Here is a 16,803-nt window from a genome sequence, read left to right as displayed (position 1 = left end):
TATATATTTTTCTATTCTTGGAGATGGTTGTTTGTTTTACACTTGTTATTCATGTTTCAGCTCAGTACTGGCTCTTTACATGGAGCATGATATTTTTTACAAGCTATGATGATGCACATTAGCCAAAGAGACTCAACCACTTATTTGGATCTTGATTAATTCCCTATCTTGTTCATTTTATTTGATTTTTTTTAGAGGTTCTCTCCTTCATCCATTTTTTTTTTCAAGCTGGTTCTACTAATTGATAAAAACTTATTCCTATATGAATAGATTATCAATCCGATGCTTATGTTATGTTATGTTCTTGGATTTCTTCTATCTTCTTGTTCTCTCAGGTGGTGTTTATATTTTATTTTGGTCGTGTTCAATATCTCAATAAATTTGATGCTGCAACTTGTTATGGGAAAGTTTTTTCAGGTTCATATGATTTTTGGATGGAGTACTCGTGAGGATTGATGGGCCCCAAGCTTTTATATTTTGGGGTTTTTCTTATCGTTGTTAACTTTTTTCTTCTCTTTGTTGTTAAGCCATTAGTTCATTTAATGCTTATAATTAAACATTTTTTATTTTGAGATATGCTAGACCATTGCCCTCAATTCTACCCACTCACATCTTCATCTTCATTCATTAAATTCTCACAAAAATATTATAATTCATAACAAAAGCCCAATTCAATTTTTATTTTCTTCAAATTTCCAATATTGTTATTATATTACATGCAAATATATATGTGTTTATTTGTTCATTTTTTTATTAAAATTCCATCTTCTTAATATTTTTGAAGTTTCTCTCGGGATTGCAATAATAAATTTTAATGACATATAAATAAATAAATAAATAATTATATATATATATATATGTAAATAAGTTGCCCGAAATAGAAAAAAAATAAAGGCCGAATTGAGCCAGTCTGGCCCAGCCATACATTCGTTGTATTCTAAACTATTTAATGGATAAAAATAAATACGAGCATTGAAGTCCAGAAAGTTAATAATTCGCGTAAAATTCGTGCGGATACGAAATCGAATCCGGCCGTTACGAACATGCACTGGAAAGAGCAAAGGGCGACTCTAAAGAGTAACAGGCCCGTTAAAGAGTGACGGAGCCGTTAAAAGCGTAAGCAGACGCTTTCGTCTCCCGAGGCCAGTGCACAGGGGTATTTTAGTCAATTATAAATCACTGAGGTTTATCAGTGGGATTTCCATTCATCAAACATTATGAGAATCTTCCCTTGCAGGAAGTCTCACGTTCTTAGCTCTATTTCATTGACGGGATTTTAGGTTTCCGAATCACTACCTGCTTCTGAATTTTTATTCGAGAAGGAAGGCTTTCAAATCCAGGTCGCTATCTCCTTTAGCTAGATTGGGTGTTTTGGCGGACATTGCTTCCCGTTAGCGCGGTTAGGGTTATCTGTGAAGATATTTTCTCAAGGATTCCGAATTATTGTGGTGATTTAATGCTGTATAATTTCCACATTTGATTCATGGAGGACCTGTCTTTTGGAACTTCTCGATCTGTGAGGTTCTGTGGATCGAGGCTGCGCATCTTCATTTGTGTTCCTGTGTTTCTAGTCTGAAGATCTCGAATGTAGTTTGTCCTAGATCTCTTTGGTTGGTGATTGAAGGGATCTAGGGCAAAGTGAGTTCTGAAGAAGCTCTGGCATCGTCATTGTTCTTGGAAATTGTATGGAGGTCTTTAGCCACATTCCTCCTATTGCCATTAGTTTTACACTTCTTGTGCTTCTTTTGGCATGGGACTGTAAAGCTCAATCTCCCAGCAGTAATATTACCTTAGCAAGGCAATTGGATTCGCTTCTTCAAAACTATGCTTATGGTGCTTTTGACCACCCACGCACCGGAACTCCTTATGATGGTGTCGCCCCTTCTAATCTCACTGGTATCAAAGTAGCCGTGCTAAGGCTTAGGTGTGGAAGTTTGAGGACTAGGGGATTCCGCCATTACAAGGAGTTTGATATTCCCACTGGTGTCATTGTTCAACCTTATGTGAAGAGGCTTGCTTTTGTTTACCAAAATTTAGGAAACTGGTCATCTTTCTATTATCCACTTCAGGGATATACCTATCTTGCTCCAGTTCTAGGGCTTCTTGCTTATAGTGCTGTCAATATATCTGCCATTGGCTTATCTGAGCTTGATATCCTGGCTTCAAGTTCACCCATATCAATCAAATTTGCAGATGTAAGGCCTGCATTAAGTGGATTCACAGTGAAGTGTGTAAAGTTTGATTTAAATGGTACGAGAGAGCTCACAGATCTTAACTCAGGCAATGTTTGTACTACATTTCGGCAGGGACACTTCTCCATTGTGGTTAATTCTTCTGGTATTGCTCCCGCTCCTGCTCCAAACCCCATTCCTAGTCCTGGTAAAGGGCACAAATTCAAGGCTTGGAAGATTGTTGTTTCTGCTGTTGGCGGGTTTGTTGGATTGCTTCTGCTGATTTTGTTAGTTGCTTGTCTGGCGTCATACAGAAAGAAAAAGAAATTGATGGAGATGCAAAAAAGGGAAGAAGTTGGTGAGGTTTTGCAGATGGGGCAAGTTGGGAATACCCGAGTGCCAGTTGCCCCAATGACACGAACACAACCTGTTATTGAAAATGATTATGTGCCTTGAACTGAATTTATATTTTACGTTCTTTGATGGTATTTAGAAACAGGCTGTGGAGAGCCTTTCCTTTGGAATATTTGATGTGTACAGTCCCTGAGGAGATGACAATTGTTATGTTCTTTGAGGGTTTGATATGGATTCAGTTCATAACTTCGACCTCATTTGATGTCAATATGTGCATTCTACTGGGGTTAAATCCATTTTTCCATTTTGTTTGTTCCAGTCCTGATCAATGAATTAACGCTGCCTTCTGGGATTACAAAGGCTTGGTGGAAAAAAATGTTTTCTTCAATGTTCAGGTTTGGAACTATTCTTATCTTTATTTGGTTGTTGTATTTAGATGGCGTCCAATAAATTGTTCAGCTGTCTGATATTCATTTCTCTCTAATTGGTGTATTTCTGATGTCCTTCAATAAGCTTCCATTGGTTGTATTTCCCTTATTTACTTTATGGTGTGAAAATTGTTTTAGCTGACAGCACTGGATGTATTTTACTTGAACTGACCCCATGATTGATGAAATGATAGTTTAGCTGCCTCAAGAGGCTTAATTTTGAAATTGACTCTCTTTCTTGGTAGTAGTATTTTAAACCGATATACAATGTATCTGCATCTGCAACAATAACTAGTTGAAATTCTACATCTGCAAAAATAGCTAATTAAAATTCTACATCTGCAAAAATAGCTAATTGAAATTCTTGAGGCTATTATCTATGCATTTATTAATCCTGTGGATATTGATATTTCATTAACAACAACCTATTACATGATGCTTTAATTTTTACTGAGCGCACATCCAAATAGAGAGGTTTTTTAAATTAATTGGATCAGGTACATTTTTTTTTTCAATTTTCTGGATTTGAAAATACCAAAGAAAATAAATTATCAAACTTAGAAAATTATTTAGAAGTCTTAGACTTCAATTTTAACAAATTTTTAGTAAAGACCTTGTGAACTGACATGAAGAATTCAGTTAGACTAAAATTGTGTGATTTGAGTATGAACCACCCAAATCATACTGATTTGAATCTGTAAAAAGGGTGCACTATCCCATCTTCCTTCACATGTGAGCTATGCAGGTTACACTGTTTGCATGACCATTTGTTTGAGGGACCTTTGGGCTGGTACCATTGTTTAAAATATTTTCCATACCTACGCCTTGAAATCTATTTTGTTTTCAGGCATTAGCTAAAAGATGTATAACCTACATTTTCCCTCCATCTTTTGAAACCCATGCCTCAATTAACCTTGGTAGGGGTTCTGAATCATAATGTAATTCGAGCTGAAGTTTTGAGAATTGTTGATGGTGAAAAACTTCCTATAATGGGCTTTTTCTATAGTTCTATTCTTATATGAACAACATAAACAAAGAAATAGCAAATAACTAAAGTGTAGAAAAATCAACATGTAAAAATGTTTAGAAAATTATTGTTTGGGAATGGGACAACCAATTACAATTTGATTTACATAATTTTGGATATTTTCTAAATCTTCTATTTTGTTTTGATGTTAGCTTTCTTGAATGCGTGGAGGTTAAACTTGATTTGCATAAATGTGTTAAGAGAACAATAAGCTCATTTGAAGATTTTGAGAAAGCTGATAGACTACTTGAATTTTTTTTTTTTTAAAGGGAATGCTTAGCATGAGAGCTACCCAATTATCTGCCAAAATACGTTCACCAAGAAGATGCCTATCAAATTTACTTGATATTAAACTTATGCTTATTTTTATTAAATATGTGATTAATATTATTCTCATATTATTTTTACTAACTCATGATTTGGAGTAGTATTGGATGTATTTTAGAGATGGAACACTGGAATTAAAAGTATTTACAGTCAGAGCTAAGGGATTATTTGGGGCAGTTGCTGTTTAATAATAATTTGTTGCACAGAAGCTGCTGCGGATAAACTAGCTGTTTGTTTGTTTTTTGCAGTTTGAAAACAGCTGTGTTGCAACTGTTTATCGACACCCTGTATAGTAATACTGTTTGCAACAGAACTGTCATACCAATGCATTTTATGCTTTAGAAGTAAAAATCCAGTGTAGAACATTACAAAAAAAAAGATAAGACACCTCACTTAACAGTGAGCATCATGATTACTAAAATAATTAAAAAAAAATATTAAAATAACAATTAATATATGATAATATTATTTTTCAAATGTAGAAGACTTATGCTACGACCTAAGCTGTTCTCTAGGATACTCTCCATGCTCCATCACTCTCGGCGGTGGAATCTTCTAGCTAATCTGCCCACCGAAAAAAGTTACAGTTTTCCGTGATTCTCTGTGGGCATCTATAAAACTGTCTCTCGTAGTTATGTGACTGACGTGAAGTTAGCAGAGAACTTTGAAGTCCACAGTAGCAGTGCAATCCTCGAGATGTATCAGAAATTTTCGAGGTCATCTTTTCTAAATGCTTTAAAAACTATCGCATTAGACAAACACAAGTAAACTTTAATAACATAAGTAATTAATTATAATTTTATGCAACTGAGGTTTTGGAAAATTCAGTATATCAACCAACGAATTTGTCACAGCAAGAAGACAACAGACCTTATAAAAAAAAGGGCTTTTGGTTGCCTTTACCTCATGTAATACCAAACATGTGTGTCACATATATATGTCACAAAAAAGGCCATCCAGAAGAATCTTAAAAACCGTAGTTCCGAAAAAAAGAGAGCAACTTGGTTGTAGATTTCACATGTGATACCAACCGATAGTAACAAACAGGTCATCCAGAAGAAACCATAACATCAAACGTCTTATCATAGACCTCCAAAATCTACCAAAAGAAAAACAAAAAAAAAGAAAGCAAAAAGAAAAAAACATGAACAAATAGCGTAAAAAATCACAACAATTAATAACAAATATACAAAGAATGTAAATAAATACGAACTGTACAAAATACAAATATAATAAACTGTGAATCTCTTTAATAATCATTACAATTAATAATATGATGAAAACTTCAATCACACTCCAACCATCACATCCGTAATTTGTTCTCAACATTGCTATCTCGCTTGTATCTTACTTGTCTTTAGTACAGGTCTTAGGAACATTATTTTCAATGTGTGACAAAGATTGTCCAAGATGGTATTCATATGCCTCGGCAGGGACATGTAGATCCTTGTCCGCTCTACGAAAGTTGATGTCGTTGCGGGAAGGATGTCGCCGAATATAATTGTAGAGAGTTATCGTGACAATCACAATCTATATTTGTTTGAGAGACGAGTAAGATGACATATCGCATAGTGTAATACATTTCTTTTTTCAAGCACTAAGTTCTCTCAATGACACCGTGTAAGGAGAAATGTCTTTTATTGAACATTTGTTTTTTGCCCCACGTGATATTGCTGGCTCGCTCAAATTCAGTTATGTGGTATTTCATATTAGGATTGGGTTTGAGATACTCTCGTTGCACCAACATCAACTAAATAGTATTTACCTGATGTGAATTACATGATTAGTATTGATAAAAAAAAAGAATTAGGAGAGTAGCTCAGTCTCAAGCGAACCCGTGGGTGGATGTGAGAAGTTGTATTTGTTATTTTGTGCTGCAGTTTGAAAATTCGACTGTCATGTGCATTGTTCTTCTAACCGGGCATGACAAAAGTGAAACACATGTTGAAGTCGCATACCATCTTGACATTTTGTGTCGGAAACTCACAACGATCGATGAATGCGATTTTTTCATTATTTGAAACACGTGCATCAACGCGTGTTCCATCGATTGCTCTAATACAATTCTAGAAAGATAACAAAGAGTTTCGTAATTACGATATTTATTTAAAAATTGAATGTAATAAATAGAATAAATTACCTTAAAGTATGAGATATACTGCACATCATGTGAAATTTTCGTGGGAGTCCATTCGAATGTAAGATTCCATTCGAATGTAAGATATGTTAGTTAGTTTTATGACTTGTGAAGAAAAACTTACAAGTGCATTTAACTGAACTGAGAAGTATCTGCAAATCGTTTCGGATGAGTGTTGAAATTGCTCCATAGTTCATCGCATTAATTCATTCTGCGATAATATCTAGAAGGTTATTGTCAACACATCTCTCGAAGTCGTTCGGGATGAGCCATGAAGTTCTTGATTTATGTGTAGTTCTTCCAAAACATTGGTGAATGTCGCCTGTGTCATGTGAAATATATTGCTAAATCTCGTTGGGTGGCTCTCAAGCAACTTCCCAACCCATTTGTCACCAGCATATGAGGATGTCATGTAAGGGGAGCGTTCTATTTACGAGTTATAATATTCGTACATCAAGCATACGGTAGCTGTAACTCTCATTCTGCCTCTTTCCATAGTTGCATCCTTGTAGTTTAGTATTGAAATGACTAACACATAAGTATCAATGAATCATCTACAATCATATAAGGTTACGAACAAAAATATGCAAATAACATTACGGAAGTAAATAGAAAACATAACATGGAAAGAAAAACTCTCAAGTAAAACGACATGTCCAAAACAATTTAAATATCTATACTACAATGAAAAACCATAAACAAATAGAAATGTCCTACGCGAATATAAATAAAAAGAAGTCTCTCAAATGTTCCCACTCTCATAAAAATATTATAAGTCACCCTACGGTCAATGGACATCGCGATGAAAAACTCTCTCTGGGTCGAATCTTCAAGCAACTTTATAGAAAATAGATGCAATGATAAGTCCTCAGAAATTTATGGAGTTGCATTCAGAAGTTGTACAACATGCTGGACAGAACTTGCTTAAGATGTGTTGGGGTCATTGCTGCATGAAGTCGCCAACTGTGAAAGGAAAGCAACTCTCATTTTCTTTTTATTTTCAACCCAAGGACACTTATAGTGGCTCGTGGACTCAAGTTCATGGAGGTCCGAGCTGGGGCCTTCAGTGGAATCACCCGTTAGGTCAGCTCTTAAATTTTCGGTGATGCCACCAAACCCCATCTTGCTGGGGGCACATGCATTGTTGCTTGTTGTCATGACACCCCCAAACATATGAATTGATTTCACCTTCAACTCAGGATCAATTCCATCGTATTTAATTTTTTTTTGCAACAGACACTATCTACAAATTCATATAATATGTAGTTAATTTAAAAATGCTCATCGCAAGTCTCTCTGCCCACCACTCATCGGAAACATCAATCGTTTATTTTACTGGATCCCACCCTAAACCCGTTGATTAACGTTTCAATTTTTTCTATATTTTTCAATATTTTTTTAGCTGATCCAACTTATTTTTTAACTGCATCATATCATACTTTTTGCCTGTACTTTTCTTAAATTTTTTAATAATATTTTGTCAATCTTCCTTGTTGAAATATGTTGTCGGTTTATCTCTCAGATTAATCTCTTTGAAACAAATGTCACAAAATATTAATATTCTCTTTAACCCATATTGCAGATGAACTAGCCTTTTTTGTCTTAACCATTGTATTACTAACATTAAAAAAACTAATTAATATAAATAAGAATGACACAATATCACGAAGAAAAGAAAAATTAGAATGTCACAATATCATCACCACGACCTCTACATCAGCACCTCTACACATCGACACATCAATACACAACATAGCCACCACACCACCAGCACCACCTCCACAAACCAACACATCCACACAAACAGAACGACACACTAACCATCACCTCCACAACCACACCAACACGCAACCACGCATCAACACCTCTACACAAACAAAACCACACACTAACCATCACCTCCACAATCACCACACAGATACTTCTAACACCACCAACACCTCCAGACATCACCAAACAACACACAGACACCATCTATACACCATCAGACGACACCTCTACACATCACCACACAGACACTTCCAACACCACTAACTCCTCCACACACCACCATACACCACCCAGACACCTCTAGCACCTCAAACATCACCATCACCACACAGACACCTCCACACACCACCACACAGATTCCACACACCACCCCACACGCACCTCCATCGCCACTAACTCCTCCACACACCACCATTTTGAGGCAATTACATACAGTCACCCGAGACATTACTATCTGATGAATGGTCATTTAGAGAGTAAAATGAGCTTAAAATAGGGCAAATATGATCTAGGATGCTCTTAATTTTCAAAATTGAAGTTTGAAAATTGAACCCATTCAGGACTTTCCAAAATACAATTCCAATTTAAAGAATCCATCAAACTATAAATCTGACCACCACCTCCATACGTTGCTATCAACAAATCAATCACCTTCTTTCAGCCATTTCCCAAATTCCCACTCAAACACCAAAGGTAAAGATAAAACCACACCTCATATTTTTCATATAGGCTACCACATATAGGGCACACGAAATATTACTACCAATAAATCAAGCACCTTCTTTTAGCCATTTCTCAATATCTCACTCAAACACCCAAGCTAAAGATAAAACCCTAACCCATATTTTGCATATACCCTGAAGTACATACAGGGCACTCGAAACATTGCTATCAACAAATCAAGCACCCTTCTTCAACCATTTCTCAACTTCTCGCTGAAAATCCCATTCCATTAGCCACACATTTGTAAAAACTGAATTCAAAATCATAAAGAGAAAGCCGCATTGCAAAATCCAAATTTTCATTTCAAACCGCAAATGAGAAACCCACAAAACATATCCGATCACCACCACCACACATTGCTATCGACAAATCAAGCACTCTTCAGTCATTTCTCAATTTCTCACTCAAACACCAAAGGGTAAAGATAAAACCCCACCCATATTTTTCATATAGTCTACTGCATACAGGGCACCAGAAACATTGCTATCAACAAATCAAACACCCTCCTTCAACCATTTCACAAATTCTTACTGAAACACCAAAAGTAAAGATAAAACCCCATTCCATCAGCTGCACATTTGCAAAAACCGAATTTCAAATCATAAAGAGAAAGCTGCAAAGTGCAAAATCCAAATTTTCACTTCAAACGCAAATGAAAAAGCCACAAAATGTAAAGAGAAAGTCACTCCATTGAAAAATATAGGTGATACTATGGGATGATGAAGAGCACGGTAAACAGAAGAGAGAGCCAGAGATTGAAGGGAAGAGGGAGAGTAGAGAACCAACCCGTTGCCACTAGAGGTCGGAGGGAAGAGGAAAAGGTCAAAGGCAAATTATTGCCACCGGAGAGAGGCGCGCGAAGAGAGGAGCGATCGAGAGAGATGAGGGCTGAAGAAACATGAGACTATTGAGAGAGACGAGAGCAGAAGAGAAGAAATGCAGGGGGTTATTACAGTAATAGGGACGTGAGAAAACGCGGGCCGCAGGGTTGAAACCGCGGCCCACGTTTAACGTAAATTATTTAGATAAGCGGTCGCAGCGCAATTTCCAAACACTTTGGCCCACTTTTTTAGAATGCACCGCGATAAAAATGCTGCCCCAAACGGGGCCTAAGTCTAGCACGTTTTTGATTTTGATTTAAGCACTTTTAATTATGTGCATATAAATAAAAGATATCAGTTGATTGTAGCTAGGATGGACAATTGGTTTGTCATGTACCATACAAAGTTATAAAAAAAAAAGACATTTGAGATTAACTTCATTCAAAAAATTATGTTGCCTTTTAGTTTCTGACGATGTATCATCAGATGATGAATGAATGGTTAACTAAGGGTCTGTTTGGGGCAACTGTAGCTTATTGAATAATCTGCTGATAAGCTGATTAAAAATAATCTGTTGATAAATTGGGTGGGTAGCTATTACAAATTTTTATTTTTTTTGGAAAAGCCAGACTGCAGCCAGAAAGCTGCCACCGCATCTAGACATGTGCGGTGTAAAAACGTTATTTTCAGCGTTTTGAAAACGCACAAGCTACCAAAACACAGTTTTACCCAAACAGGTTAGGTGCGTTTTCAAAACGCTACCGCACCAAATAAGCTGCCCCAAACGGACCCTAAGATAAGAAAGAAAATGAAAAAAATGTGCATGGATTAAATATTAATGAAAATACTAATATTTTGCTTTTTATGAAATAGAAGCTAGTGAAATTTTGCGAAGATTCATCAAACGCAAATGAGAGTAAATATTAAATACCTCAAAAGATTGGTAAATTATATTCATTATGAAATATGGAAAGAATTATGATTATTTTTTTCTTCTTGTGAGTGTACTTATTATAATAAATTTAATGCATGAAAGAAGAAAGTGATAATGTTGGATGAGAGAGGGGATGAATGGGATGGCTCACATGTGAGTGATGGGAAGATGATAGAGCTATTAGCTATCATAATGATTCTTTAAATGATCCTTGTAGTGGTGATAATAATATTGATGTTGATTTTGGGCTTAAAATATTTTGTTTAGAATCTAGTTTTATCCCATGTTACTAATTTTTATGTTTTTTGAACTCATAATTTTTTATTTAATTTTTTGAATTTCTTATGCTTTTTTAGAACATGTATTCTATGAAATAATATTGTTTTTGCTGATGAATTTTATGTGTTTTCTATTTTTTTCATAATTACTGACATTTTCTGTGTTTTTAATTCAAAAGTTGTGCCTTGATTCAAATCAAAGCCTATGTTTCAATTTAATTAAGTCAAATGTCTCAATTCTCGATGTAGTTTTCTTAAAACTTGGCTGGTCCAAACCATCCTCGAACTCTTCTTTTTTAGAGGAGTCTAAATCTGTCATTGAGTCACTATAATGTGCATTGAATTACTCGCAATCCACATGGAAAGAAATTTAAAGGTCGTATTGTCTCAAAACTCTTTTACCATCCACAAATTACAAATCTGTGAGCCATTTGCTGCATTGGGTCACTCGTGTGAATATGTTTCGCTAGTTTTAAAATTGTAAAGGTTTCATCACTATTTGTCGATGGTAAATAACTCGAATAGAGAACTTACTGTAATTTGCATGATTTCCACAATTGTGTAAACCTTTAGTGACCTTGGATTGCTCTTATCAAGATGAACACATTCCTACCAAAATCATTGCCTATTGCCATAAAATTTAAGGATTATAAATTTAGATCTTATAACTTATAATTATTTTGGATGATATAATCATTAAATCCATCATTGTTGTTGTTTTATGGTATTTGCAAGTTTCAATGATGTACCTTTTTTGTTGGCAAAAAGGTTTCATTGCTTGCTGCCAATGTTGGACCATATTCATTAATCATTAGGGGGAACCTTGGTCTAGGCAACCCCACCGGGGCAACCCAGGGTAGGGATTTGCAACGAGGGAATGATTTTGGACTGTTCAATCTAAGGCATTGTATTTGTAAATTTTAGTGCAAATGATGAAAATACTACCTTTAAACTCTATAAATTGGCCCCATTTGAAAACATATGGATCGATTTTAGTTGAGAGAAACATCATATTTTTATGAAAAATCCAAAACTTTGACCCCCATAAAATCTCCATTTGGTCATTTCTGGTATTTTACCGATCTAAGCTCTCTTCTGTCTCCTTGGTCGCCTGATCTTCTCTGTTGGTAGGAGAACGGTTATGCCAACTGCCTTACAACCCAATAGTTGGCTATCGCTATTGATCGTCATTTGTTGCCCATCATGAACTAACTTTGACTTCTTTCAGACGCTTGACAATCAATGATTGTTGTCACTTCTTTTCTGATGCCCGTTGATGATTAACTTTCAACATCCCTCCTTGAAGGGGTTGATAAAAAAAAATGGTGTTTTTTTATACACACCTTGGAAAACTTAGTATTAAAATTGTTGGATCCTATGCCTATTAGTTGTGCTAGCATCTGACTAGGAGAAAAAGAGAAGGTTATTGGGAGTTGGTAGAGGGGAATACTAAGAGAAAGAAAGGAAAAATCTACTCTGAATGAGCAGTAATACAATAAAATAGAGGCCAAAATCCCATAAAAGTTTTGAGCTATTGAGTCTGATTGTCTTTGTATTGGTAGAGATTTGAGTTTGAGCACTACAAGAATAGCTATAGAATGTGTTATACATGCGAAAAAGTACCAAGTATAAGAAGCCTATAACTTAAGGACTTGGATTATTAGTCAACTCTCTGACTTAGAAAAGTAGCCACTGTTTCGGTGGCAGTTGCGGAGTAAGCATTAGGAGAGTTCTTTATGATCTTAATCGAAGTATCCCTTTAGTTGGCAGACAAGTTCACTTTGATTTTAGTGAGTGAGTGCCTTGAGCTCAGTTGGCGAGTTCTGAGAGCTGATTGGGGAGTTTTTTTGAACTCAACATAGTGAGTTCATCTTGAGCTCAGCTGGCTAGTGTGACTACTTGCATTTTATTATAAGGGAGTTAACCCTTAGTTTGTACAAAAACACTAGTTGCTCTATTCAATTCCTGGATGGGAAGGAGCCGATACCATTCCCTTTACATTTCTCACCAGCGCTAAGGTGCTAATACCAAATCACAAAACATACTACTATCTTTGAGAAACTTTGATAGATGGAAAAGTTGTGGAATGGAAACCCGATAAAAGGCATTGGGTATATCTTGCCTTCGATCCTACATGTAAAGACTTGTTATGCAATTAACGATATAAAAGCCCAAGGAATGTTGCTATTGCTTTCACTCCTCGGGTGCCCATTTCTGGACAGCTCCTATATGGCAAACAAGCTACCATGGTCGAGCTATAAGAGAATAACTTGGGCACAAAAAATCACTCTAGACTTACCTTCATCAGTTGGTTGAAATATGAACGACATAAGGAAGAAAGACTGTTTTGTTTGAACATACTCTGAAATGCTATTTTTACTCCTAGAGGCATCGATGCATGGGCTCACCTTCAATACCAAAGCGACGCTTGTCAAAAAGCTCTTGAGGCGAATGCATCTTGAAATCCATGAAATGTCACAATAGAAACAAAGTAGCTTGTTTCATTCGAGTTAAAAATGTTCCAATTAGATCACCACTGTTTTCCTTGTGAATAGCAATAATGATTAGATTAATTCCTGCAGCAACATCCACGACCGAAACAAATTTCGCCCCAAAGTTTGATTTTCCTTGTAAATTTTAGAACTCATGGTTGATTATAAATTGTCCTATGATATGTTCTCATTTCATGAACGGTTCTTCCATCTACAATCAAGTCAAATTAACTTCAAAGGATGAAAATCAGACATATTTTTGAACGTCGATCGACATGTTATGCTATTTGGTAATACTCTTTGTTCATGATAAATCCTGGGCAACTTATTAAAGAACCATGACTCAGATTTTTTATGACCACACACCAAGATTTTGAATTTTACATCAACGGTCTATTTTGCAAAAGATTGCACATCTCAAGGCATTTTGATGATGTCAAAATTGTCTTTGAGTGATTGAGAAACTATAATGTCAATATGTGCCTCTAAAATGTGCTTTTAGGGTCTCATTAAGTCACCATTGTGGTATCAAAATCAATCCCTCAAAAACCATCTATGTCTAGGTATGACATTACCCAGGAATATTCTTCATCTTTGTTCCATCTAGGGATAACTCACCTACATCTAGAGATCCATATTGAATCTATTGAGCAACCTAATTTTTTTTAAGGTTTATGTAGAAGGTAGCTTCCTTCATTTGGGATGGAACCTGAAAAAAAAACATTCAATAAAATTAAGTTGTATATGCTTCAAAGTTTAATCTCGACAACTCCAACCCAACACAATGAGAACAGTAAAGAAAACACCTTTCGCTATCTCAATCAAAGAATGGTATGAGTTAAAGCTTATTATTTTCTATCAAGCCCTAATATTGGGTGTTGATATTTGTCATGAAAAGGCTCCCAACATTACTTAGCCCACAAGATCGCATTAATCTCAAGGGTGGACCCATTGAAGTTCTTGATAATGAGACAAACTCCTGCAAGATACCTAGCCGAATGGTCATGTTACTCTTATTATTATACATTTGATATATGCTCTAACAAGGGCAAGTGTTGTTTAACTTTTTGGTGATACATTATATACAAGCAAACTCTCCCCCAAACAATAAACCAAATGATAAAGAAGAAGATCAGCAACCCTCTAGGAGATTCACTTTGATGGAGTTCGCCATGAAATCAAGATTTATGCCTTGACTATCAAAAGTTGCGCTAGAAATAACATATTCTTCTTACATCGAGACGTGCAAGACAGACTACTAGCTGGCTTTTTTTTTTTAACATCTGACCAAGAAGAAAGTAGGATTTGATCTCTTATGGTTAGCCTCCAAGTTGTAGAAGGATTATAGATTCAAAGACTACGAATCTAGTATGGTTCTCAATTCACAATTAACCATGCAATAGTTACTATGAATTCAACAAGTGCGAGTTAGCATTTATTGCATGAGCGTCTTTTGTAAAGGATAAACCCACAAAATCACTTTGTTCCCAATGGTGGACCAACGTGATGATAAGTCTAATTTTGATAAGATTGTTGACCAGATATTCATACTATCATACAGTTTGACATGTCATATATGCCTCAAAAGAGAAAAAAATATTACGTGCAGACTGGGTAAGTATTTATTTGGTTGTATTGTAGTGGTATTGATGTGATAGTTACCACAATACCACCAATTCACACATACAGATACTACCGTAATATTCACTTCTCAAAAGGTGGATCAAAAAGCAAGCTTTGTCCGACGTTTTAGCTATACATGTTAAACCAATATACTTTCCCCTCAACAAGAGCTGAATGATAGAAAACATCAGTAACCCATCGGGAGTGTTCTCCATATGTTCAACAATGCTGCCCCAATTTTCTGAAGTTCCGCTAAAATTTTGTCGTCTTCATCACGTTGAATCAAGCAACGCACTCCACTACTCCATGGCCTCTTTGAACCTTAAATAATAACAAAGTAGAATTTTAAGTTCTTATGGTTGGACTTAATTATTTATAAGCTTTATAGATTCAAAGACTTCACATCCTCGAAGACTCACTTTGCCATTAACCAGATGATAGACACCTCAAAGATCAACAAGATGAGTTAGCATTCTTTCGCCAGTAGGCGTTGAACCTTATGTGAAGGGTAACAGAGATTAACCTGGAATGTGTGACCCGACTATAACAAACGAGCAAATTCCCATTCAAAGCTTGCAAACTAGATGGGCAAATAAGAAGGGGATGAGCTTATGATCATTATGACCTGAAGTTGAGAATCGTTTGCGCCAACAAATATGTGCAAAATTTTAAGCTATCTAAAGCCCTAACTTGCCTTTCAGAAAATCCTAACCAAACTCCAGCACTGGCAAAACAAATCTCAAAGCCTAAGATTGCTTCTACAAATGGAAATATGAATGTTCGAGCTATTAAAGACCAAGTTATTGGCATCAGTTGCTTGTTGCTCGTTTAAAGGACTTAGCCCTCCAAGAAATAAACCCTTCTCTTAATCTTGTTGTCCATCCATGTTATCAACACTTTGCATCAAATTTGCTTAAATCTAATTTGGACGAAGTTAAAATCACCACAGACAAGATCAATGTGAGTTTGTGGAGCTCATCCATTTGGCCTTAAAAATGATAATAAAGATCAAAAGAATTGGTTACTACTAGCCAAACATAATTTTTTTATTGCATTAGGTTGCCAAACCATTTACACCCAATGATGGTATCCCAGTCTTCCAAAAGATGAGGAAAAAATATCATAGATTCAATCGACCCACCATCAACATTTGTCCGTTGCTTCCTTCATCTTAGTAGTGACAGACTACTTTCTAAAATGACCAAAAGTTATTTCACTTAGAAGTCATCATGGAGTGATTAACTCATTTGGTGAACATAAATCATCGATTGATTTTATATGCCCCATTGATAATGGGCCAACCTTCAAAAGCATCAACACGAAGCATTCCTACTCATGTCTTCAATTATCAAATAAATGGCTTTCAGAATAGAAACAGCAGGAGTCAAAGTTCGGATGATGCTCCAGAACTACAACAATATCCAGTGAAGCTTGAAGATGAAGTCTGAAAGTTTTATATTACCACAGTTATACTAACACTCTTTAACGTTCCAGCAGAACACACAGATTTAGCATCTCCTCACATTGGTGCTATTATTATAAAATCTGCAGCGCAACGCAAGAACTTTTGAAGGCATGCTAAATTACAATCTTGCTGAGTCAACATATGTGACATAACAAGTACCGGAGGATCGAGCACGGTGGGGTGATTTTTATGGCCGAGTTCATGTAAAGTGAGTTCTTTGATGAATCTTTTGTGTTTTCAAATAATTGGTTTG

The 16,803-nt window shown here is 35.8% G+C and overlaps 1 protein-coding gene across 1 annotated transcript; it reads left to right on the top strand.

The window, feature by feature from the left end:
• Window positions 1-1,208: 1,208 nt before the first annotated feature.
• Window positions 1,209-16,690, top strand: LOC110024919. Its single transcript, XM_020725114.1, has 2 exons — window positions 1,209-2,920; window positions 16,637-16,690. Exon 1 carries the CDS (start codon window positions 1,686-1,688, stop codon window positions 2,625-2,627), a length of 942 nt encoding a protein of 313 aa, XP_020580773.1. The 5' UTR covers window positions 1,209-1,685; the 3' UTR covers window positions 2,628-2,920; window positions 16,637-16,690.
• Window positions 16,691-16,803: the final 113 nt, after the last annotated feature.

The sequence above is a fragment of the Phalaenopsis equestris genome, unplaced genomic scaffold (assembly GCF_001263595.1).
Source record: "Phalaenopsis equestris unplaced genomic scaffold, ASM126359v1 Scaffold000278, whole genome shotgun sequence".
Lineage (NCBI taxonomy): Eukaryota > Viridiplantae > Streptophyta > Magnoliopsida > Asparagales > Orchidaceae > Phalaenopsis > Phalaenopsis equestris.
The sequence above is the reverse complement of the archived record's forward strand: the minus strand, read 5'-3'. Positions and strand labels throughout refer to the sequence as shown.